Source organism: Aspergillus flavus, chromosome 3 (assembly GCF_009017415.1).
Source record: "Aspergillus flavus chromosome 3, complete sequence".
Taxonomy (NCBI): domain Eukaryota; kingdom Fungi; phylum Ascomycota; class Eurotiomycetes; order Eurotiales; family Aspergillaceae; genus Aspergillus; species Aspergillus flavus.
The window spans coordinates 373,568-395,390 of record NC_092407.1 but is presented as its reverse complement, the minus strand read 5'-3'; the positions used below and the strand labels follow the sequence as shown (position 1 = coordinate 395,390).

The window sequence follows — 21,823 nt, the reverse complement described above, 5'->3', positions numbered from 1 at the left end:
TGATGTTCAACTTCGTCTACGAATGCTAGAAGTTAGGTTCTCCAGGTACATGATAGAATTACTTAGTGACTTGGCTGCTAGAGACGAGGCGGAATACTAAAATGGTAGACGCTTTGTAGGGTGGTTGGAGGATTTGTAGATTGGACTAGTATTCAGATGTATATGTAGATCTAAGATGTGTTAGTTTGCGAGGTCTAGATCTTTGTATTGGGAAAGTGTTGGTTTAGACTGGGATTGTCTTGCATTAAGGCTGATAGGGTGGTGGCTCTTGTGATCTGCGGGTGAGGTGCTCGATTCTTTCTTGATACAAGCCCATCCAGTGCTTTATGGGGTCTCCGAAGATGACATCATGTATGATTTCACTAGGGATTTGGCAGGCCTCGATTTCATCTTTCTGGATGGTGTTTGCGCCGTGCGGTAAGTTGAGGACGGGGTCTTGGGATTGGTGTCGCAGGAGGACTACGTTCCCAGCAAGATGAAGCGTAGCCGGTGGCACACGCCAAATGGCAGGTTTATCTTTCCTGCTGACGAAGGGATATGTTCGACTTGTGCCGAGAGAGAACGGCGCGGGCGACATGTAGAGGTTCAGCAACGAGGTGATATAAGGTTTTTCGGCCCGGGGCACAGGATCACCCTCGTTAATAAACGCATAGAACATCGATCCTAGTGATGCGGGTGACTTCGTCGGGAACAGAGGTCTAATAGAGACTGGCGGCGCACCGAATGTCACGCAATGGATGCTTCCGAAGAAACTAGCCAAGTGCTTTAGTTCAGACGACACGCTCGTTGAGAGCAAATGACAGTACAGCAGACTGGCCACTGCTCCGCCGGCAGAATGACCCGTCAGGGTAAGTGAATAGGACGCGCGATTGGGATCCTCAGTTAGTAGATCTCGGAGGTACGCCGCGACGGAAGGGACCATTCTCTGTGCCACGGTGAGGAATCCCGCGTGGCAGAGGTTCTCTGGGTCGTCGAGGAAGTTCTCTGGGGCTGTTGGGAGCGTTTTCATGTTCACGGCCCAATCGCGGAAGCTTTGCGTTCCTCGGATTGCGACCACGATGCTCTTGAGATCGTCTGATGCGAGTGGCTTGATTACCATTGCTTTCGTTCCCTGGCGGATGTTGGCGCTTACGTAGGGGTTGCTAGTCGTGGTGAGTTCTACGGGTTTCTTATAGGCTGAGCTGGAGTACTGGGCTGCTAGGCGGATGAGAGCATATGTTTGCGGCAGTCTATAATATGAGTTTAGATCCACATGTATTGGTAAATAGAGAGTATGGGTGATACGTACATTTGCACTGGAGGAAGGTGAGCCGGGAGCCGGGAGTTGTGGTACAGATAGGTCTTCGAGAAGAAACTGGGACCTGTTGATGTCGCTTTCACCTCTTTTTCTGTGCCTGTCTTTGTATATGAGACCTCATCGCCGTATGCCGTGACTGGATACCCGTATCAGTATGTAGTGGGGATGGAAAATAGATCTGACACAGGAATCCCAGGGCGGTTGGTAAACATACCCATATCCTCCTTATCTCGAAACAATCCCTCATCCATAGAAGTAATCATATGATCCAACTTCCTCAGCATGGTCCCATAAAGATCCACACTCGAGTGCGTCACATTAGTCACATACTCGCGCATCTGTTGCTCCAGATTGATTACAGAGCTCCGCGCCTTTAATTTTGAATCGCTGGCCATGGCCTTTGTCTGAGAGATTGCATTAGAGAGATCCGCATAGGACCCATATTTTGCGAGGGAGCGTCTGGCTCTTTGTTTCCTTGAGATTGAATCTTGAGCCTCATATTGGCTAAGTGACTCTGTGAACGACCCCTCCGTCACAAGGGTCGTTCCGGAAAGACTAAGCGACGTGGTTGTGTTGTTGTCATGGCTGTAGATCGTTGATGCCGTGGACAGAGAATGAACTGTAGATGCTGCTGTTGGTATCATGTACAGTGAGGTGGAGCGTGTATGCGCTACGGAGGATGCTCCTTGAGCTGGTTGTAGTTTCTCTTTGCGACGCCTGAGCCCCATGTTCACCGCTATGTCTTCCTCTTCATGATATGGGTGTGGCGTGGTTAGTAATTATGCAAGCACATTGAGGATCAATCCATGGGAAACTGAATCAGGGACTAGAAATTAAGCCTTACGGGCGGCGCTTCCTTATAAGAATGACAGTTTAGCGGGGTTTGGGATCGTCTTCTGGAGAGTGGGGGCCGAATTTCATTGTTTTGAAGTTAGTCCTGAGAGTGTCAGGTGATGGCGGACTACTACTAGTAGTAGGGCTGTAGTGGCTGTCTACAAGCTTTTATTGGCGCTATCATGCAGGGTCATCGGGGAGATCCGGTCCTCTTCCACTCTCTGTATGTGCTTCGTTGGCACACCGGCAAGGGTGCTGTCTCACCGCTGGCCTGTTTCTCGTTTCTCTTTTCCCTTATTCTACTCATGTGTTGCTGGTTCGAAAGCTAGTATAGCCTCAACCTACTGGGGATATCCCCCTATGATGCTACCGAAGAATATACAACTTCATCACCATGTTCGTCGCGTCTTCGTCCACATTCGGACAAAATCCTTCTTCTCCGGAACGCCCAATCCAACCCGCTTGACTCTTCCCAGACGTGCCAGGGAGTCTGCCACATTGTCCAACAAGGCCTTCTCAGCCCGCGTCAACTCTGCATCCTCCGTGTCCAGGGATCCATACGTACTATCCTTGTCCAGTGTATCCAAATAGTTGGTATCATACGTAGACTTCCGGGTAGTGAATCCGCCCTCTCCATCAACTCCACTCACCACCCCCTCGGCAATGCGCACCCGGATACAGTGCGTGGGTTTGCTGAGCAGCGTCCACAAGAAGCTCACATAACTTCCGGGAAGTGGCGTCACAACATCAGCCGGGGTATACCGCAGGCTGACGGGGTAGATCTTAGTCTTCGGGGCCACACTCAGTAGCGAGGGGCTGGGGGGCAGGATGCCCCGCGCATTGGTGGTCGTGCATTCGGGGAACGTGACGATGGGTCGCCCGGGGTTTTTCTTGACTAAGGTCGCAAGATCCACCAAGCGTGCTTTCGGGGGTGGGTTAGCTTGCGGGATGGCGAATGCGCGCAGGATCGCCTGGAAGAGGGAGATCTGTTCGACCTTCCGCGAGTTCGGGTAGGAAGCAGTGAAGACGGGGTCGAATATGGCGGCCAGGTAGACTGCGTCGATGGGGGATGTAAACGAGGAGGCAATGACGGAGCCTGGACCTGGAAGACGCGCTTGATGTTGCTTGGAGAGGGATCTGTGATGGGTTCTTAGCCCTGCGCGTTCGGTGACGTCGCCTCCAGTCGACTCACCCTTTCCTCACGCCGTCCACTTGAAGATCAATCCACCATATGCTGGGCACCCCTAGAATACACCACAAGGATGCCTTCTTCCCTAGCGATCCAATCGGAAGCCATTGTAGCACGAGGAAGTAGCTGACACAAACGAAGATAAACAGCGGAAGACGGAAAAAGAAGAGGAAGACGCGTAACGGCAGCTGAAAGCCGGCGGGTTGAGGTGGAATAGGAAGGAAAGGCGCAATTCCCGACCCTAGACGGTCCCACTAGTTAGCCTGACCGATGGCAGGGGCCAGCAATTTCACGAGATGCACCCACCTCGATCTCGGAACTGAGTGAATTTCTCCATGTTTCAACGACGGTGTGGTGTTGCGATCACAGTACGTTTCATGTGGCCATCCCCTGGATTGGTGCGCTACTGCAGGGTGCGGTTGAGAGGGACTGACAGCAAACGGGCACTGGCCAGAATCGGCTCGGGTCGAGTAATCAATTGAGCCTCGCTGTCCTTTATCGGATGTCGTGAGCGAGGCGGAGTTTTCGACTTTCACATGTCCCCGAGGCCAAGCATGCCCTGTCGCCTGAGGCAGCCATATGCCACTAACCGCATTGGGGCATGGCAGTCCTGGGGCATCCACGATCGAATATAAGTATACTGACATTATAAAGAATCTAGCCAATGGCTCTCTATTACATATATAGATTATTAGATACATCTATAAAGCAATGCGAAGTGGCGAGAATAGATTGCTAGAGAGTTCCAGGTTAGTTGAAGCATAAATATAGCTTACTCAGCTTGATACACATTTAGATGTACAGCAGGCCAACTAAACAACTACTACCGTTTGGCTCATTCAATAACCTTAGACGCGGGAAGGATACTAAACAAGGTAAGCGTCCCAATCAACTTCCAAACTGTAGTCGCTGACTCTTCTGGAATGCTAACGGCATCAACAACAAAAAGGAAACGTGCATTGTTAATTATGCTTGACTCATATTTCGTTCGTAGTTTGATAAAAGAACATCATCTCATCGTCTATTCCCTCTCAGACACCACAATACCCCACTCATGCTCTGCACGCCCATACATGATATCGCTCAACCAGCCCTTGATCTTACCAGTGACCTCACCGGGTCCACCATCAGGTCCCGTCGGGATAGGAATATCATGCTCTCGGTGCTGAATCGCCGAGACAGGGGTGATGAACCACTAAATCAATATTAGCACAGGAACATTTATCACACCTAATTAACGAGAACAAACTTACCGCCGTGCCCGCAGCAAACGACTCCAGCAGTCGGCCTTCCGCCTCGGCCTCGATCAGCTCACCAATAGTATACTTGCGCTCAGTGACTTCAAACTCATCACTGAGTCTTTCCTTTGCCAACTCCAAGCAGCTGCGCCGGGTAACACCATCCAGAATAAGCCGGTCATCTAACGGCGCCGTGATAATTTCCTTCTTGCCATCCTTGCGGTGCCAGACCACAAAGAAATTACTACCGCCCGCCTCTGTACACTCACCCTGATCACCGTATAGCCAGAGTATTTGATGAAAGCCACGTTGCATAGCATCTTGCGTGGCGAGGACCGACGGCCCATAATTCGCACCAACCTTGGCATAGCCGAATCCACCCACCCAAGAACGAACCATATCTTCTGGTGAAGTCAAAAGCCTCATTCCCCCGGGTGGAGTATCCTGTCGAGGCATATAGCTCAGGATGATGTATAAGATCGCTTGCTTGGACTTCACGAGACCGATAGTCGGCTGGGTGCCGATGAGTGTCGGTCTCAAGTACAGGAAGCTACCGGCTCTCTCCTTGGGGAGCCATTTCGCGCCGTCGACTTCGAGGAGGGCGAATATGAGCTTTGTTATCTCGTCGGCGTCGGCTTGGGGCAGGGAGATACGACTCGCGGACATGTTCAAGCGGGCGGCGTTGCGATCTGGACGGAAGACCCGGAGCTTACCGTCGTAGCCGCGGTATACTTTGAGTCCCTCGAAGCACTCGGTAGCGTAGTGTAAGCAGGAGGCTGTGGGCATGAGATTCAATGGACCGTATGGCTTCAACTCTGGGGCTGACCAGCCTGTGGAGGCTTTCCAGGTTGCGACGACCATGTGGTCGGTGCAGATGGTCTCGTCGCCGGAATGAGCTGTTGTTTCGTCGGGAACATCGCGTGGGTTGGTAGTGTAGGTGTAGATCAACTTGGAGGCGTCAAGGGGTTGACCGGCCTGTTTCTCGGTGACAACAGGGGCTTCGGGTTTGGTTTTCTGTGACTCGATAGCGGAGGGAGCCATGATATGCGGTATTAGGAGTTATTAGGGATGCTTGGGAGCTGTACACTTGAGAAGGATGGACACTCGCCCGTACTGCAGGAGAATGTATTTATAGCTCCTCACCCGACGCCAAGATGGCAGGATTTGACTCCAACTCAGGATATCCCAGTTACGAGGTCGCATAGAACCAAGGCCTATACGAGTTGTGTAGATAGTATACGGGCCCACATTTAGGTGGGGACAAGGGTGTACTCCGTAGGGCGTAATAACACGCCCTCTGAGTCTGAGAGCCTTTGACCCACTTCTTCCACCGGGGAGTTGTGAGACCAGTCCGAAATGTGGAGTATGCGGGCTAACAAGAGCCATGAAGTTATCCTCCAATAAATATTCCGCGATAACGCCCATGTAGGAGGGCTTTAAGTGTTTTCTTGTCTTCTGTTGGAAGTCTAGAGCATCCCGGTGAAAAGCTCTTGAGAATGACTCATCGGGTATTGCCAAGATGCATGGCATACTTCAATAGTGGTTGACTATAGTCCCTTATGGGGTTTAAGCTGCGTATAATGTGGGAGAATATACAATTGAGTGAGACATGTAGAATCCGGTCAGATAATACGTATTAGGGCGTGGGGGCAACATATACTCCGTCTGCTTGGAAGACGCCGAATGATTTCCTATACAATTTAGCGTCTATTGCATCAGGAACGATCCAGATGAATAAGATACGAACACGAGTTGGTCAGGTCGTGGAGGAGCTCTGTTTTTCTCGAAAAGCAGCCTGCCATTGAGGGTGATCCGCAGTCGTCTAATTCCAGGGATCCTCAAAATCAAACATAAGATGCCATGCTTCCCGTCGGAACATTGCATCAGTAGGAACAGTTCAAAGGCGCGTCTGCCCCTCTGCGTAGTGGCTCAAGTGACGAGAGAACTTGCGTGTATAAATACAGACCCGAGTCCTGCACCTGGAGTTGACCTAATAAATCCGACCTCCCCTGGTCATCACCACCACTAGCATTGATATCACTCTGAAAGGCAGCCCGTGACAACATCTCTTGTTCTTGATTTTTCTTTCTTCCCACGGGATTGCGTCTTCCAGGCGGATCCGTGGCTACCATTTGATCTGCCAGAGTGAGCTGACTGTCGAGAAGAGGCACTCGTACCACTCTCAGGACTAGTCGTCGAAGCGGCTCGGGATTCTCATCGACGGTATATTTGGCAAACGTCGACAAACCCGGGATCGGGAATGCCTTGCTGATGCTCAACTGCCGTGAATCCTTCGTTTGCAGACCACGAGTCCTGTATCGCATCTCTGATGGTAGAGAACAGAGCAGGTTCGTCTTCTGGAAGCGATTCCTGCCAACGCCTGAGAGGGTCTGGGGAGCTGATACTCGGGACGAACATCGGTACAGCCTGTTGTTCATGCCTGTTGATCATGTACCTGGTCCTGTGGCGAAGAGACTTCGTGTCCCTTCTAGAAAAGCTGCATTGAACCGTCCTCGCTGGGTCTGCAGTAGATATATTTTGTTTCCAGTTGTGGTGGGTGGTGGTAGACCGTTAGAGAATATAGCTGTATAGCTGTCGCCGTGGTTGTAATCTGTTGTGAATGAGCTAGCCTCACTACTTAACAGTGCAGATTGATTGATAGAGGTTCCCTCAGGAAGTTCAATAGCACTATGAGGTGTGTAAAATGTCCCCATCGGGAAAAAATGACCCTGACTCTGCATTCGCGAAGATAAGGTGTGCAAATTCTCTGGAAGGGCAACAGAAGCATCAAAGGTCTCAATAGGTCGGTGTTACCGGAAAGCCCCGGAAGTTGAGAAGGATCAATCTATTAGTAAAGCCCCATTAACTCAAGAATTAAAAACATGACGCTAGACATACGATTGCTTTGTACCTAGGGGACCAAACGTTCCCACGGCTGACAAGTCTGGGGACTCCGCTCTATGGGAGGATGATCCATGCCTTCGTGAATTTTATTTCGAAGGGGCTTAGATAACCACTTTGTGGGCTATTTAATGGGGACTGAGGGATATGTTTTTTTCGCGGGGTTCCTGGTCTCAGCGTGTCCGTACTAAAAGAGTATTCTTTCACCACTAAAAGGAAAGTGGGTTGGATTGATTATATGATTAGTTTCATTTCCGAACTATAATCTTAAGAAAGCAAACTTTTAGTCTATGTTTAAGCGCTAAATGGTCCAAATATTCATTATTCGTGAACCCCTTCATCCCTTCATGAGGTAGTATATCCCTGTGCCGCTCTTTGGGCGAATTTGCTGTTTCCACGGATCCAACTTCCATACTTGATGAACACAAACGGGATAATAGCCATTGCAATGGCAAAGAATCCCAATAATGAGCTAGCCCAATTGATTCCTAATTTGGTGTACATGGGCGTAGTAGCCAAGGGAAGACACACGGCAAATATGGACCGTAATGTACTCGCCGCCGCAGACGCCGAAGCCGAGTACTGCTTATAAGCATCTGTGAGGTAATTAAGGAGCGCGATGAAGATTAAAAGATAGCCGAATCCGAAGAAAACACCGGACATCATAGGCATGACGGGGTGGATGGAAGACCTTGATGACCAGCCGAGCCAGAAAAGCGCAATAGGAATTGCGGGTGCTGCGATGCAAGCGAGTGGTAGTCGGCGATACTCTTCCACTTTGGCCCATGCTAACCCGTTCTTCAAGGCCTTGGTGTGGTAGGAGCTGTACAAACAGAAAAGCACAAATGCAAGAATTGACCCCGGCAAAACTGTAGATGTTGTTGTTAGGGCTTGCGCGTTATGGAACGTGGGTGGATGCAACGTACTTGGAAGAAAGGCTAAACCCGCCACGCCTGGTGTCATCCCGTATAGCCCTGAAGACAGACTGCAGTTAGCGACGATTCTGAAATGTTCGACCATGAAGACGTATGTACCTTGGAAAACGATGGGGTATGCTTGGAAGAACAAATACAATATAGAATAGATCAAAGCCAAGTACATCGAACAACAAAATACAATCGGCTCTCGGACGATCATGGTGAATGGACGACTGAGGACGACGCCAATGTTATCCGATAATTTGGGCCCCTGTAGGTGAGGTTTGGCTGCTTCCAAGTCAATATGACTTTGGCCCAAGGCCTTCTCATGCTTCCGAGATAAAACTGGCATATACGTCTCAGGCATCACAAGTACGAGAGGAAAGCCAACCCCACCGATGATAAAGCCTGCCCAGAATGTCCATCTCCAAGATACAGTGGAGACAAAGCCAGAAATGATAGGTCCCAAGAGAGGGGGAAATGTCGTTGCGAACATGAATATCGACATCACCATTCCACGCTGGTGAGGGTCATTGTATATATCGGAGAACAGGCCACCCAAAACTGCGTTCGGTGCTGAGCCTCCCAGACCACAAAGAAAGCGGAAGATCAGAAGAGCTGGAAAGGTTGGGGCCAATGCACATGCCATGGTAAAGAGGTTATATATTGCAAAGGTGGTAACCAAGATAGGTTTCCGACCAAAGCGTTCGCTCAAAGGGCCAAAGATGAGAGGGCCGATAGCAAACCCAGCCATGTAGAGTGAAGTGGGGAGCACCATCTTCAAGTCATCTTGCGGGATATGAAAATAGTCGGCAATAGCATCATGAGCACCCGATGGTAGGGAAGAGCCTAGGGAGCTGTTGAAGACGAAGTATATCCCTGCAACGACGATATGAAGTTTGCGAGCCTTGAAGCATTGTACGAGTTAATTGATGGCTGCGTCTAAAAACGGCTTACATATGAACAGTGACAATACTAGGCTTGGATTAGAAGAAAACCTATGACTTACCGCAGAGAAGTCAAACGGACGCACCATGCTCTTCCGCGAGACTGAAGGCCTCAAAGGGTTCTTTGGAGAGACATCTAGATTATCGCAAGTTTTGCGTAACTCAGGATCCGGATGTGCGTCCATATTGCATCTAAACCTGACCAGCTCGTCTTTTGGAATTGTGTCAGGCTCTATCCTCTATTTTATTTCAGAGAAGCCCGGAAAAACGGGGTGGAGAACTCGGCCTTCGTTCCGAGTTCGCTGTGACCGGTAGAGAGACAGGAGTCACAGGACATGGTGGACTAATAGTATTCAACCTATGACACCATGAGTAACATCTCAATTGCTTATAAATACAGGACTTATATGCTCATCTAGATTAGGTAGAGCTGGCGCTGCTTATACCAGTTGGCTACGATCTACGGGTTACTCCTTACGAACTACACAATTGAAAAGAAGAGAAAAAAATTGCAAGAAATTCTAGGAGGGCGGGTAAAAGAATAAAGAAAAAAGAGCTTTTTTTTTTTCTTAGTGAAAGAGTCAGACCCATCGAATTAATAATGTAAAAGGTATAGCGTAGGGCGCAAAAAATAAGAGTCTGCGTCTTTACCCACGCCCTACGCTATACCTGACGCGGTCACTGGTTCAGCAAACCCTGATCTTCTCCACCATCGGCACCGAGTGGAGTCAACCACCAAAACTTGTCGGCAAAGACTCAACTTCCCGGGTCTAAGTACCCGGGTCTAAGACTGCAGGTATCCGGTCCGAGTCTGGGATATTGTCAACCGCGAATTGTTGTCTACTTTATGAATTCTTGGCCAATTATACTGGAGCTCACTTAAATTAGCGCGTGGGTCGCTTGATACGTTCTCCTCTAGGTGCCAGTATCCGTACATACCCCATGGGCCATGGCTTCAAAACAGGCAAGGAACTACATCAGGTACATACATACGCCAACAAGAACGAGAACGTCGAGGATCCCATTAGCATATGAATTGCACACTCCTAAACACGCCAATCGTACGCAATCAGATTCAACGACTCGGAACCCAATAATATTCCTGCATGGATTCCTCGGGTCCAAGCGCGAAAACAGGGGTGTAGGCAAGTATGTCTCTCTATCGTGAACAATTACCTGCCGACTATTCAATGTAGCGCTGACAAACTCTTCGTGAAGGATCTTGGCCCAGGATCTGTCGCAGCATGTCTTCTGTTTGGTATGTTTAATTGTTTAATTAACGCCTAGTATATGAATGATTGACAGACATTTAGGATCTTCGGAACCATGGGGATTCCGGCCATCACCCGAAGCATGACTATATGGAAATGGCAATAGATGTTGAGCACTTCATCACAACCCACGGACTGAATAATGCAACATTAATCGGTCACTCGATGTAAGGAACCAAACTCGGCAGGTTGCCTCATTCATGCATTCCAGGCATATATTAAATCTCTTCTTTAGGGGGGCCAAAACCGCCTTAACGCTCGCCCTTCAGTCGCCAGATCTGATATCCAAGGTCGTCGCTATCGACAACTGCCCCATCCACCTAGACCTGACCGAAGAGTTTCCGAGATATCTCAAAGCTATGGAAGAAGTACAGGACGCACGAGTCAAAAGCCATCAAGAAGGGGACAAGATTTTGAGCAAATATGAGGATGTACGTGCTACACTGACATATTGCCCCAAAGTATGATTTCCTCTCATAAATGCAACTAGTCTCCGTCCGTGCGATTATGGTTACTGAGTAATTTTGTTCGAGAACGCGATTCCCCCCATCTGAAGCTTCGTGTTCCTCTAGATGTCCTGACGACTGCTATCGGTCCATTGGGTGATTTTCCGCACAAGGGCAAATTTGTTCAGTTCCCCAAACCTGCGTTGTTCCTTCGAGCCCTGCAGAGTCATTATATACCAGAGAGTTCGTTCCCCGTCATTTCGTCTTTCTTCCCTCGATCGCGCATTGTTAATATAGATTGTGGACATTGGATTGTTCAGGAACGGCCTGAGGAATTCAGGCAGGGTAAGTTGGTTCCTTGTGGCTCTTATGCGTAAGGCCTGCTAACGTTAAAACAGCTGTTGTCCAGTTCTTGCGGGAGAAGGACAAATCTGATTTGCTTGATTTGTGATACAAGATTAGCTTCCGATACCCATGGATCTTCATCGAGGTACTCTCTGTCATGCCATGCTCCTGAATCTACAGCTAGAACTATAAGTTTTCAATAATATTATATTTGAGTGGGATTGTCTATATTACTTTTATCTACCATACAAGCTTGAATGACTCTTTCCATATTCCTGCCCCATTAACTCGTCCAGCCAAAAATAACTCGCCTGTTATTCTACCCAAATGGCATGACCTCCTCTCTCCAATTCCAGTCGAACTCGGCCTAAGTGGTGATATTCTTGTCCTCCACATTCCCACCCTCAGTTTGCCCTTTAGTACCTTTCTCTGCCATTTCCACTGTGGTCAATGTTGTTGAATGTGCCATCTCATCCTGCGGTGGTTCCTTCCCCCTCAAACTCCCTTAGCACTTGCCCTCCTCAGAAGCCTGCTGGCCATCTCTTTCTTTAGACGGAAGATTCTTCTTCACACTGCACCACTCCATGCTCAAGGCACCCAGCACAGAAAGACAAGCCATGATGAGACCGACCTGAAAGCACTTGCGCAGGGAGTCATTATAGGCCTCCTGAGCCACGGCATAGTCTTCAGCTGGGACACGATTGAGAAACTCAGTAGCACCAATATTCTGGATTAGCTTAGGGCTGACGCCCGGGATGCCAGAGAGGTGGTGTGCTAATTGGTTGAAGAGCACATCCTGGCCAACCGACGTCAAAACGGCGCCGAAGAGCTGTTGGCCGAAGAACATGAGAGATGCGCCGATGGCCACGTCCCTGCGCGGTAACACCGTCTGTGCGGCCATGTTAGGTGCCTGGGAACAGGAGCCGATGCCGTACCCGTATATGATCTGGAAGCCGATCCTCTTACCCGCTGAGGTGTTGATTCCGAGGGTAGTGAGTAAGCCAGTGCCGATCGCTGTGAGGCATACACCGAAGATCATGAAGGGCGTGTAATAGCCGATGCGGGAGACCAATTGGCCGGTGATTATGGATGCCACAACAACGGGTATTAGCATGGGAAGTAGGTGGATGCCGCTGTCGACGGCTGAGATACCTTTTATGGCCTGAAACCATATGGGCAGGTAGTATACTGGTATTTTTGGTGTTAGAACGCATCATTTTCTTTGTTCAAAGTGTGGACTTACCGAAAAGATTCATATGAGCACCGAGACAGGAGCTCACCCAGAAGCCGGAGGCAATACTGCGTTGCTTGAAGGTGCGCGGTGGCACTATGGCATTTTCTGGCTTCCAAATCTGGATAAGGGCAAAGGTAACCAAAAGCGCCAAGGCAAGCACAAGCAATGCTACAACACGCCCCTCACTCCACTGTATGCGGTCAGCTACTGGGTCGCGGCAGGGAGTCACGATGAACAGAAGGGTCCAAACTCACAGCGTATGTAGTACCACCCCATTGCAAGGCCAAACACAGACAAACAACTCCTGGAATGAGGGCAACCAGGCCCAGTACGTTGAGCTGCCGCAGCTTGTCTTTCAAAGGCATCTTGATATCTGAACAGTCAGGTACTTGGAGCAAGATGGACACAAGTACCATAACTACGCCTCCTAACGGGAGGTTGATGTAGAAGCACCATCTCCAAGTGACATCTGTAGTAAAAGCACCGCCGACCAGTGGGCCGGTCACCGAAGAGATAGCAAATACGGCACCAAAGATGCCCTGGTACTTCGGTCGTTTATGCAGCGGAACAGCGTAGACAATGACGACGATCTAGGTGTCTTTAGGTGAGCAAGCCAGTGAGGAATAGAGGACATACAATGCAAAACTTACGACGCCGGAGAGAATACCGCCCCCTCCCAGGCCGGCGATAGCCCTGCCAAGTATGAAAGCGACCGAAGTTGGGGCGGCGCCGCAGAGGGCCGAGCCAGCTTCGAATAGAAGAACAGATGTTAGAAAGGTAGGCTTGACGCTGAATACGGTGTATATTTTTCCAAAAACCAGCTGGAAGGCACAGTTAGTGAGCAAGTACGCTGTGCCATACCAGCCAATATCCCCCGCTGAGCTGAATTCATTAGTGATTTGAGGAATGGCGGTAGAGACAATGAGGCGGTCCTGAAATGATTAGTTTATAGATATGGAGCAGTTGTTACCTTGGGAATGCTAACGTACCAGAGAAACTAGGAACATGCCAATGAAAATGGACATCAACAATAGGGCAAGCCTAAGACCGGTGGGATAGACAATGTCATCTGCGTTGGACTTGCAATCCTCCCGACTAGTCGGAGGCTGCTCCTCACCATTTGGTGAAGTTCGTATCATGATAGATATTTAACAGTTTAAGCATGATAGAAAGATTTTTGGTGGTCTGGTGGGCGAGAATTTATAGGGCATGAGCATGCTGCTATGCCGATACTGATTCGCTTCTCGGGGCGCAAAAGTTATATTTTCGCTTCCGAGCCCCGAGAAAGTCAACCTTCTCTCTATCACTACAACCCTTTGCATTTCCTCCATGCTTTCAAGCATGACATTAACGATGAAGAGATCCACACCAGATAATCTTGAGTCGGGTGATAATCTCAAGAGCTATTCATGTTTGACTTGTCGGCAGCGCAAGGTCAAATGCGACCGGTGCACTCCCTGCTCCAATTGCGTCAAGGCCGAGAAGCAATGCAGTTTTATTCCTCCTATGCGCGGGAAGCGAAAAAGAACAAAACCTCCCAGAGAAAGTCTCCATGCCAAGTTAAGACGATACGAGGAATTGTTGAAATCTTGTGGCGCAAAGTTTGAGCCATCGGGAGATTTCGATGACTCGGAGTCGGAAACGGCATCTCAGCCTGATGTTCAGATGGATGAGGATGCTGCCCCTCCAAGCCAACGCTTCAACCTTGAAGAAACTAAACCAAAGCTCATCATCGATAAGGGCACGTCTAGATACTTTGATAGGTATGTTGATAATACTTTCGGTTGTGAAGTAATGGCTTCTAAAGTGTGTTAGTGCACCTTGGTCTAGCCTAGGAAATGGAGTAAGTATCCATTTGGCGTTTCACATTTCTTTCTCTGATCATATATTAGCTTCATCATCCCGAAGTTGGTGAGCCAATCGATGGGTCAAACCTTCAGGACGGTGGGCTGTTCTTCGAACCTGAGCAAATTGATAAGCCCGAGAACCTGGCAAACCTTCACCTCTCGCTCCAGACATTATCAAAGTTAAAAGATATCTATTTAGATCGCGTTGACCCTATGATAAAAATCTTACATTTGCCTACATTCTGGATCTCAGCAACCCACAGGCTGAGTGATCCTCAAAGCATGCCGACAGACTTGGAGGCAATGATGTTTGCTTTCTACCTTGCGACAATCTCTACTTTGAAAGAAGATGAGTGCCAACATCTATTTGGAGTGCGGAAATCAGTCATGCACTCCCGCTATAGAATGGCAGCTCGGCAAGCTTTGATGAATGCAGGGTTCCTATCAACGTCCAGTCCGACGACCCTTGCTGCATATGCATTATTCATGGTAAGTTGTAACTACCAAGCTTTCTTAATATTCAGCTCACACAAGAAGACATGTATAAGAAAAAGCTACAAATGCGATACCCTATTCGTCTTATCAGGCGTCGCTATACGACTTGCGCGCAAAATGGGGCTCCATCGGGATAGCTCGGCTCTTGGACTGTCTCCGTTCGAATCGGAGATGCGAAGGCGACTTTGGTGGCATTTAGCTTATGTGGACTTCCGCCTGGCCGATGTGCTGGGGACGAAACCGTCGCTGGATCTTTCCTGCAGCGATAACCAAATGCCTCTAAATGTCGAGGATGAGGACCTCCACCCTGACATGGTCGATCCACCACTAGAACGCCGCGGAATCACTACTACTACTCCTTGCTTGATCAAATACGTGATCATGGAGAGTTTGCGTAAATTTTCAACATCGTGTCCTAGTGAATTACGTTGGGAGGCACTCTCCAGCCCGGATGTCACAATCATGAAAAAGGACAGCATCATCGGTCACATTGAGGATCAACTGGAAATGAAGTATCTACGGTATTGCGACCCGTCGAACTCACTTCATACTTTTGTATCAATCATGATCAGGTCATCGATATGCAAAATGAAGCTCTTTGCGCATAATCCACGACAATTCGCCAATAATCCCATCAAAGTCCCCCAAGACGAGCGCAACATATTCTTCGATAACGCTATGAAGTTATTAGAGTATGTCATTTTTATGCAAGAAGGGTCCCATGGCCTAGGAAAATATAAATGGCATTTTGGCACGAGTGTTCTCTGGAATGTGATACTCTACGTGCTCATCGAAATTCGGCACCGGAAAACAGGGTCTGACGTTGATAAGGCATGGAGGCTGATAGGAACAGTGTTCTCCTACTACCCTCAGGTGTTTGATGAATCCCCTGGGCCTGTATATATAGCACTAGGCAAGTGGACGTTAGAGGTTTGGGACGACCACGTTGCGGCCTTGAAGGCAGACGGCCTTCCAGAACCATTGACACCCGATTATATCAATGCAATCGGTCACTGTCGACGACCAGCAATTGAGTCACCATCCAGGGCCAAGGTTCAAGCAGTGGCACCTGCACCTGCCACTCGGGAAACAGTTGCCCAGGACAGAATTCATTCTCCGAATCACGAAGGCAATCACGCTGAAGGGGGAGCTCTCGACATCTATGACCTCCCTAACCTCCTGTCTTTCGAGATGGACCCGAATGAATGGATCCAGTGGGAGCAGTTAGTTGCGGAACAGGGCAGCTTCGCTCAAGGCGACAGTATGTAATACGCTAGGGCTGGTTGAACCCGTTCGAGGAATGCAGAGTATCCTTGTTAAATGCTTTGGATTTTATGATTTCCATTAATGCAGCTCTGCGTGTCTCGACAGTTATTTCTAAGTGCAATGTCATCTTGTTCTGGAGGCCATATCATACTTGAATATTTTTCTGAGATTATCAATACGGGCATTAAAGTTCAACGGCCTCATTCGGTAAGCGTGTCGGGAACCTGATCCGGAATAGTTCTTTTCTTCTTCAACCGTATATAACCCACAGTCACAATTGAGGCCAACTCATTCTAGTTCATCTCATCGTTCCTAGAGTAGACTACAAGATGTCCTCAATCCCAACTCAAAACATCTACGATGACCCCAAATTCTTCAAGGCATACAGCACACTTCCCCGGTCCCAACATGGCTTCGACGCAGCCCCCGAATGGCCGGTATTGCAAGAGATGGTCTTGAAGAACAACAAATCAGGCCATTCTGGTATTGAAAATGAACATGTTCTGGATCTAGGTTGCGGTTACGGTTGGTTCACTCGCTGGGCTCGAGAAAACGGTGCCAAATACGTCAAAGGCATGGATGTATCGACAAAAATGATCGAGAGGGCTAAAGAGTCCGAGCAAGACCTGCGAGAAAAAGGATTCATTCCACCTTCTTATGGGACACTATGTTATGAAGTCGGCGATATCGAGACGGTATCCTTCAGCGCATCTGAGATAGACTCATATGATCTCGTCTACAGTTCGTTGACGTTCCATTATATCGAAGATTTCTCGAAATTACTTCAGCAAATCCGGCTTTGTTTGAAGAAAGGTTCACCGAAAGATGACTCTAGGAAAGGGGGGAGGTTAATCTTTTCAGTGGAACATCCCATCTGCACAGCCCCAGTTAATCCACAACCTGACTGGAAGGTTCTGCCAATTGAAGATGGCGATGGAGTGGGTAGAAAGATTTGGCCTTTGAACTCCTACAGTGATGAGGGTCCGCGCGTGACGAGCTGGCTGGGCGTTGACGGGGTCAGAAAGTATCATCGAACCGTCGAAACTTATGTGACTGCTTTGCTTCAGAACGGTTACGTCCTGACTGGGTTGAAGGATTGGGTTCCTTCGGAGCATGACGTTGAGGAGCATCCCGAATGGAAGGATGAAAGGCATCGGCCGTATTTTCTGCTCATCTCTGCTGAGATCCATTCAGATTATTAGAATGAATCTGTTAAAGGCCCTGGTTGTAAAGCAGTATTGACCTAGGGATTCTAACTTGGATCCTCATTGGACGAATCTGAAAACAAGCATCATGTCCTCATATTCCTCCCCATCTTCTGTATTCTCAACTTAACACAACCTTATCTGTATACTCCTCTACCTCATCGATCAACTGTCTCGGAGACCGAAACTCCAACCCAGCAAAGAACTTCCGCCGATGTGCCTCAACCTTCTCAGGATCAAGAGACACAGCACCCAAAGGCACATAAATCTGATAATGTGCAAGCAACAACTCCTCCTCATCAGTCGAGTTCTGGATTGTACCCAGAATCTGAGCAAAGCCAACACGCTTACCCTCACGCATCGCCGGATACCGCTCCTGAACTAACAGCGCCAGGTCATTCCAGCACCTCTTCGTCCCGGATACATACACATACGGCTTCCAGACAGGAGCGGTAGCTAAAAGCGCCAACGCAATCGCAAGATCCCTTGTGGAGGTGACATCGACAGCATCCTTTCCCGTCCCGGGAATAACAATCCGGTTCCTGATGATGTCTATCGGAAATGCTTCACCGATGTCCATGAGGTACAGATTCCCCTTCGGCACGATGTAATCGACTAGCCAGCCGTTGCAGACAAGTGTCCATTCTATCTCTGTTTGTTGGCGAAGAATCTTACGGATGGGTTCTCGTATCTCGGAATATAATGGTGGCAGGTCGGGGTAGTTCTCTATGTCGCCGAAGAACCCGGATGGAATGAAGCGCTTGCATTTCGGACTAAGCCGGCATGCCTTGATCAGGCTCAGGTGGATGTCAATGAATTCCGTCGTGTACGATAATAACACAGATGTGAGTATCTCGCAGTCCCTAAGTGCAGTCACTATGGAGGGAACGGAGTAGTCGGTGATCACTTGGGTGATGTTTGGGCGGTTGCGGAAGTATTCTTTCTCGCTGCGGGTTAGGATGACTACCAAGTGGCCGTGCTTGGGGAATTCTTCGCTGATGTATATGGCTAGTCCTCCAGCTCCGACTATAGCGATACGCATGATAAATGATGTGGTCTTGGACGGTGTTCTCTGAATGTAGTACAAGCTGATGGAATTTATGTGTGAAGTCACCGATTAGAAACTGGTTGTTGCCTGTCTTGTCTATCAGAGTTCACGGGCTTCAAGCCATAGCAGATAGACGACGTAATCATCATGAACGACGAGCATATTCTTCGACCTTCCCTATACTTCACAGCATTTTACATCTATAATGATTTGTATCGGAGCTATTTCCTATCCCAGCTACTTCCTGTTTTGGTTATCTCATTGGTCCTACATATGGGTCACCCTCTTCACGCACTCCGAAACCTATGCTGTTTCACAGTCTCTGCGGATCATTGTCGTTCTCATCAAGCTGGTCTTTGGAGAGGACAGGCCAACGAACTTGAAATCCCGTCTTAAGCGCGTCTCCGTTCTTATCAATCCAAAAGCAAACTGGCTGATAATCCTCTCCACTGTTGACGCACATGTGGCTTGCAAACGAGAAAGACATGTAATTGGCGAAACTCGAGATATGTAGTTCGGCAGTTCGGTTTCTTGGCTAACATTGCCCAGCCCCCAAAGGATTCGCTAGTCTCGGATTATCACAATTTCGTGCAAAAGGTTTTTGTGCTATGCATCAACTGCATGCTGTCTTACAAGTAAGCCTCGTTGAGGCTCTGCGGTGGCCAAGGTGAGCCACTTGCCCAGTTCTATGACTCTATAGCTCACACTCATACAGGATGATATTACTCAGTCGTCTCGGCTAAGCGGGCTACAGAGGAAGCCTTGAATGATAGCCAGCAATATGCCGAAACTTCCGATCCACCTAGAAAATCAGACGATCGGGGCATTTCCCGAGGCAAACTATAGTTCGTCACTCGCAAAGGTGCTCAATGACCCCAATACTATTCTTAGATTCTCTCCATAGTCAGGGACGAAATCAAGGAAGTGGCCGAAGGAACAGACAGAGCCACTGTTAGGCCCTCATGATGGGGCTAAGGATGCATTCATTTCATAGCCTTGCTTACATGTCAATATCACTCGCAGTACTTGCCTTGAAGATGTAACCCAACAGGTATCAGATGCTCCGTATGATGTCGGCCTAGCCCTAAGTGCTGCTGATCGATACCTGTTCAGACATCTCACCCTGCGGCTGTACCCGATTTGGTGCTCCGCCATCCTTACGCCAAGACTCTCCGCTGTTGCCAACAGACGACAAGAAAGCAATTGTGACTGATGTCATTCCATGGGTGAATATGAGCCTTCGTAGCTTACATAGTATATATACATGCTGACTCTGACAATGCGAGATGCTCTCAAGCCAGACCTCTTTCTATCCCTTTCAATCAGAACCAATTCACTAATAGCGCGGCAACACCATGGTCCACATAAGACTGGCCAGCGTTGCCCTTCTCCATTCGTTACTTCTTACCTATGGTCTTGCTGAGGATACCAAGCTCTCTGAGAGCCTCGTAGGCTGCGATGAAGTCTCATGTCCCAAAGAAAACGCCCATGATCGCTGCACAGTCGGCGAGAAGACATTTCTAGGCATCGGCCTATCTCGCATCCCCAACGTCCCCTCAACACTCGAAGGCCTATCCCTTATCAAGGGTGTCAACATCTCGGAAGGTGGCGAGGGAAAACGGAAGTTCAATTCAGCATATTACCTCGGAACACCGTCAGAGCTCGACGTCAATGACTTAAGCGGCTGTGTCGTGACCTTCAACGATCCTCCTGAGAAACAATTCGACGGTCCCGTAAAAACAGGCAAGGATAGAAACATCACAGATGTCCAAGCGGCACGCGGTACTTGTCCGGACATCATTGAGCAGGAGTGTATCGATACGCTTACGGAGCGGGCGCGCAGCGTTACTAAGGCCACTTCGAATGGGGGCGTGTGCGCGACGTTGGAGCGCGAGCTGAGAAGGAATGCATTTGAGGAGTGTCGGGATCTCGGTGGTAAGGGTAGGGGGCTGGGGAACTTTACCGTTACTTCGTTTGGGAATCTTTCGACCGTGAGGAATTCGACGGATTGCTGGCCTGTTAAGCCCAAATCTGATGATTTAGCTCTGATGACGGAGAACACTGCTGTGGTACGTGATATATATATCTTAACCTGACCCATAGTCCGATGGCCCAAATATATATTTCCTAAAGGCATGGACTGATATACGATATTATGATGCAGGGGAACAATACAGCGGCTTCAATGTACCATGAGGCCTGGAAGATCACCCCGGTGCTGACCGTATTTATTGGCAAGGGCAATAATAGCCTGGTGGAAAAAGCCTCTTCCCAGATGACATGTTTAAAAGTCGTGACCGAAGAGAACCCCGAAGAGGCGGAGAACGGCTCAGAGAGCTCGGCGTCTATGCTTAGCACTAATCCGCGCGTTGCAGGTATAGCCGTGCTAATAGCTGCCGCCTGGGTAGCACTCTAGATGAAGTTTAAATCAGATACGTCGGAATGATACACTTGTTAGTTTGTGATTAATGCAGCTTTTTACTAAAACAATGCGTAATAGGCTCTATAAAGAATTTTGAAGTATATACCTTCAAGGATAACGAGATGTCTCTTTTTCTGCCAGGTTGCAAAGACCGCCAAGGTAAAATTGTCAGGATATGTCCAAGATGTATCTATAGCCTTAGTGGTGTATGTACATGCGTCGAAGTCCTGATTTTGAGATTTTTTACTAAATGCAAAATAGAAATACTCAAACCATCAATCAAGTCAGTGTGGCCGAGTGGTTAAGGCGATAGACTAGAAATCTATTGGGTTCGCCCGCACAGGTTCAAATCCTGTCGCTGACGAGATCTTTTTTTATCGCATTCTAATGCCTCTTCAAAATTGAGGTTGTCGCCCTTGCTTTCAGCACTTTTTTTTGTTTGTTTTTTTTTTTTTTTTTTTTTTTTTTTTTTTTTTTAAATCCAGGGTTTTCGCAAGGATAGCACTTCTCGGATGGGGTCTTGCCTGCTGATGGTAACAGTTTGGAATGGCTTCCCAGAAAGAAGCTTACTATCATCAAAATGAGACTACACGGTACCCTATACGAGCACTAAAGCAGAGCTCTCTTGGGGCAATGGCATAATTGAGCAACCAAAGGCAACGCAGGAAGCTTTCATTTCGAAAATAGTATCACGGCCTGGACAGACCCGAACTAATGTGCAGCCCTACGATGTAACCTGTCCTATCTGGGTTCCAAACTCCGGAGTAATCACACTATATATTTGCCATGTATGAGGAAAGGAGCATTCACCCTACTCATGTCATTGTCTTCCTTGTTATCTTATAAGCTGACTTCAAAGTCTCCTGACACAGTTTATTCGATGGCATTCGAGATCATAAGATGTAGTATAACATAACAGTG

The 21,823-nt window shown here is 48.5% G+C and overlaps 10 protein-coding genes and 1 non-coding gene across 11 annotated transcripts; 5 read left to right on the top strand and 6 right to left on the bottom strand.

Moving 5' to 3' along the window:
• Positions 1 to 225: 225 nt before the first annotated feature.
• Positions 226 to 2,112, bottom strand: F9C07_4296 (Alpha/Beta hydrolase protein). The gene is made up of 3 exons (XM_041291318.2): positions 1,512 to 2,112; positions 1,289 to 1,433; positions 226 to 1,229 (listed from the first exon to the last, which is right to left on the bottom strand). Exons 1-3 carry the CDS (start codon positions 2,023 to 2,025, stop codon positions 245 to 247), a joined length of 1,644 nt encoding a protein of 547 aa, XP_041143994.1. The 5' UTR covers positions 2,026 to 2,112; the 3' UTR covers positions 226 to 244.
• A 408-nt stretch (positions 2,113 to 2,520) lies between these two features.
• F9C07_4295 (putative vacuolar protein sorting protein Vps66) lies at positions 2,521 to 3,657 on the bottom strand (the record flags this gene model as incomplete). Its single annotated transcript, XM_041291310.1, has 3 exons — positions 2,521 to 3,268; positions 3,324 to 3,561; positions 3,627 to 3,657. The coding sequence occupies 3 exons, from the start codon at positions 3,655 to 3,657 to the stop codon at positions 2,521 to 2,523; spliced, it is 1,017 nt and encodes a 338-aa protein (XP_041143993.1).
• A 684-nt stretch (positions 3,658 to 4,341) lies between these two features.
• F9C07_2253932 (branched chain aminotransferase BCAT1, pyridoxal phosphate enzymes type IV superfamily) lies at positions 4,342 to 6,264 on the bottom strand (the record flags this gene model as incomplete). The annotated part of the gene is made up of 2 exons (XM_041291309.2): positions 4,574 to 6,264; positions 4,342 to 4,515 (listed from the first exon to the last, which is right to left on the bottom strand). The coding sequence occupies exons 1-2, from the start codon at positions 5,597 to 5,599 to the stop codon at positions 4,342 to 4,344; spliced, it is 1,200 nt and encodes a 399-aa protein (XP_041143992.1). The 5' UTR covers positions 5,600 to 6,264.
• A 1,540-nt stretch (positions 6,265 to 7,804) lies between these two features.
• F9C07_2230199 (MFS transporter) lies at positions 7,805 to 9,508 on the bottom strand (the record flags this gene model as incomplete). The annotated part of the gene is made up of 4 exons (XM_071509858.1): positions 7,805 to 8,328; positions 8,386 to 8,433; positions 8,494 to 9,283; positions 9,386 to 9,508. The coding sequence occupies 4 exons, from the start codon at positions 9,506 to 9,508 to the stop codon at positions 7,805 to 7,807; spliced, it is 1,485 nt and encodes a 494-aa protein (XP_071364773.1).
• A 764-nt stretch (positions 9,509 to 10,272) lies between these two features.
• F9C07_4292 (putative alpha/beta hydrolase) lies at positions 10,273 to 11,491 on the top strand (the record flags this gene model as incomplete). Its single annotated transcript, XM_071511204.1, has 6 exons — positions 10,273 to 10,472; positions 10,542 to 10,581; positions 10,637 to 10,761; positions 10,830 to 11,025; positions 11,085 to 11,403; positions 11,439 to 11,491. The coding sequence occupies 6 exons, from the start codon at positions 10,273 to 10,275 to the stop codon at positions 11,489 to 11,491; spliced, it is 933 nt and encodes a 310-aa protein (XP_071364772.1).
• Positions 11,492 to 11,624: 133 nt separating this feature from the next.
• F9C07_2281403 (putative MFS multidrug transporter) lies at positions 11,625 to 13,904 on the bottom strand. Its single transcript, XM_041291063.2, has 5 exons — positions 13,609 to 13,904; positions 13,270 to 13,551; positions 12,874 to 13,209; positions 12,629 to 12,809; positions 11,625 to 12,573 (listed from the first exon to the last, which is right to left on the bottom strand). Exons 1-5 carry the CDS (start codon positions 13,756 to 13,758, stop codon positions 11,891 to 11,893), a joined length of 1,632 nt encoding a protein of 543 aa, XP_041143989.1. The 5' UTR covers positions 13,759 to 13,904; the 3' UTR covers positions 11,625 to 11,890.
• F9C07_2281402 (putative C6 transcription factor) lies at positions 13,905 to 16,230 on the top strand (the record flags this gene model as incomplete). Its single annotated transcript, XM_041291079.2, has 3 exons — positions 13,905 to 14,382; positions 14,435 to 14,462; positions 14,512 to 16,230. Exons 1-3 carry the CDS (start codon positions 13,949 to 13,951, stop codon positions 16,228 to 16,230), a joined length of 2,181 nt encoding a protein of 726 aa, XP_041143988.2. The 5' UTR covers positions 13,905 to 13,948.
• Positions 16,231 to 16,556: 326 nt separating this feature from the next.
• Positions 16,557 to 17,429, top strand: F9C07_4289 (S-adenosyl-L-methionine-dependent methyltransferase; the record flags this gene model as incomplete). The annotated part of the gene is made up of 1 exon (XM_041285403.1): positions 16,557 to 17,429. The coding sequence occupies one exon, from the start codon at positions 16,557 to 16,559 to the stop codon at positions 17,427 to 17,429; it is 873 nt and encodes a 290-aa protein (XP_041143987.1).
• Positions 17,430 to 17,553: 124 nt separating this feature from the next.
• Positions 17,554 to 18,474, bottom strand: F9C07_4288 (uncharacterized protein; the record flags this gene model as incomplete). The annotated part of the gene is made up of 1 exon (XM_041285398.1): positions 17,554 to 18,474. The coding sequence occupies one exon, from the start codon at positions 18,472 to 18,474 to the stop codon at positions 17,554 to 17,556; it is 921 nt and encodes a 306-aa protein (XP_041143986.1).
• Positions 18,475 to 19,835: 1,361 nt separating this feature from the next.
• F9C07_4287 (uncharacterized protein) lies at positions 19,836 to 20,896 on the top strand (the record flags this gene model as incomplete). Its single annotated transcript, XM_041291078.1, has 2 exons — positions 19,836 to 20,549; positions 20,645 to 20,896. 2 exons carry the CDS (start codon positions 19,836 to 19,838, stop codon positions 20,894 to 20,896), a joined length of 966 nt encoding a protein of 321 aa, XP_041143985.1.
• Positions 20,897 to 21,185: 289 nt separating this feature from the next.
• Positions 21,186 to 21,266, top strand: F9C07_t130. Its single transcript has one exon. It is a non-coding gene; the product is annotated as a tRNA-Ser (tRNA).
• Positions 21,267 to 21,823: the final 557 nt, after the last annotated feature.

Coding starts and splice junctions, on each gene's coding strand:
- F9C07_2281403 (XM_041291063.2), bottom strand. CDS start 13,758: ATGATACGAACTTCACCAAATGGTGAGGAGCAGCCTCCGACTAGTCGG. Junction 13,210..13,269: donor GCGGTATTCTCTCCGGCGTC/GTAAGTTTTGCA, acceptor AAAGACACCTAG/ATCGTCGTCATTGTCTACGC. Junction 12,810..12,873: donor GGGGTGGTACTACATACGCT/GTGAGTTTGGAC, acceptor GACCGCATACAG/TGGAGTGAGGGGCGTGTTGT.
- F9C07_4296 (XM_041291318.2), bottom strand. CDS start 2,025: ATGGGGCTCAGGCGTCGCAAAGAGAAACTACAACCAGCTCAAGGAGCA. Junction 1,434..1,511: donor TCGAGATAAGGAGGATATGG/GTATGTTTACCA, acceptor ACGGGTATCCAG/TCACGGCATACGGCGATGAG. Junction 1,230..1,288: donor CACCTTCCTCCAGTGCAAAT/GTACGTATCACC, acceptor CTCATATTATAG/ACTGCCGCAAACATATGCTC.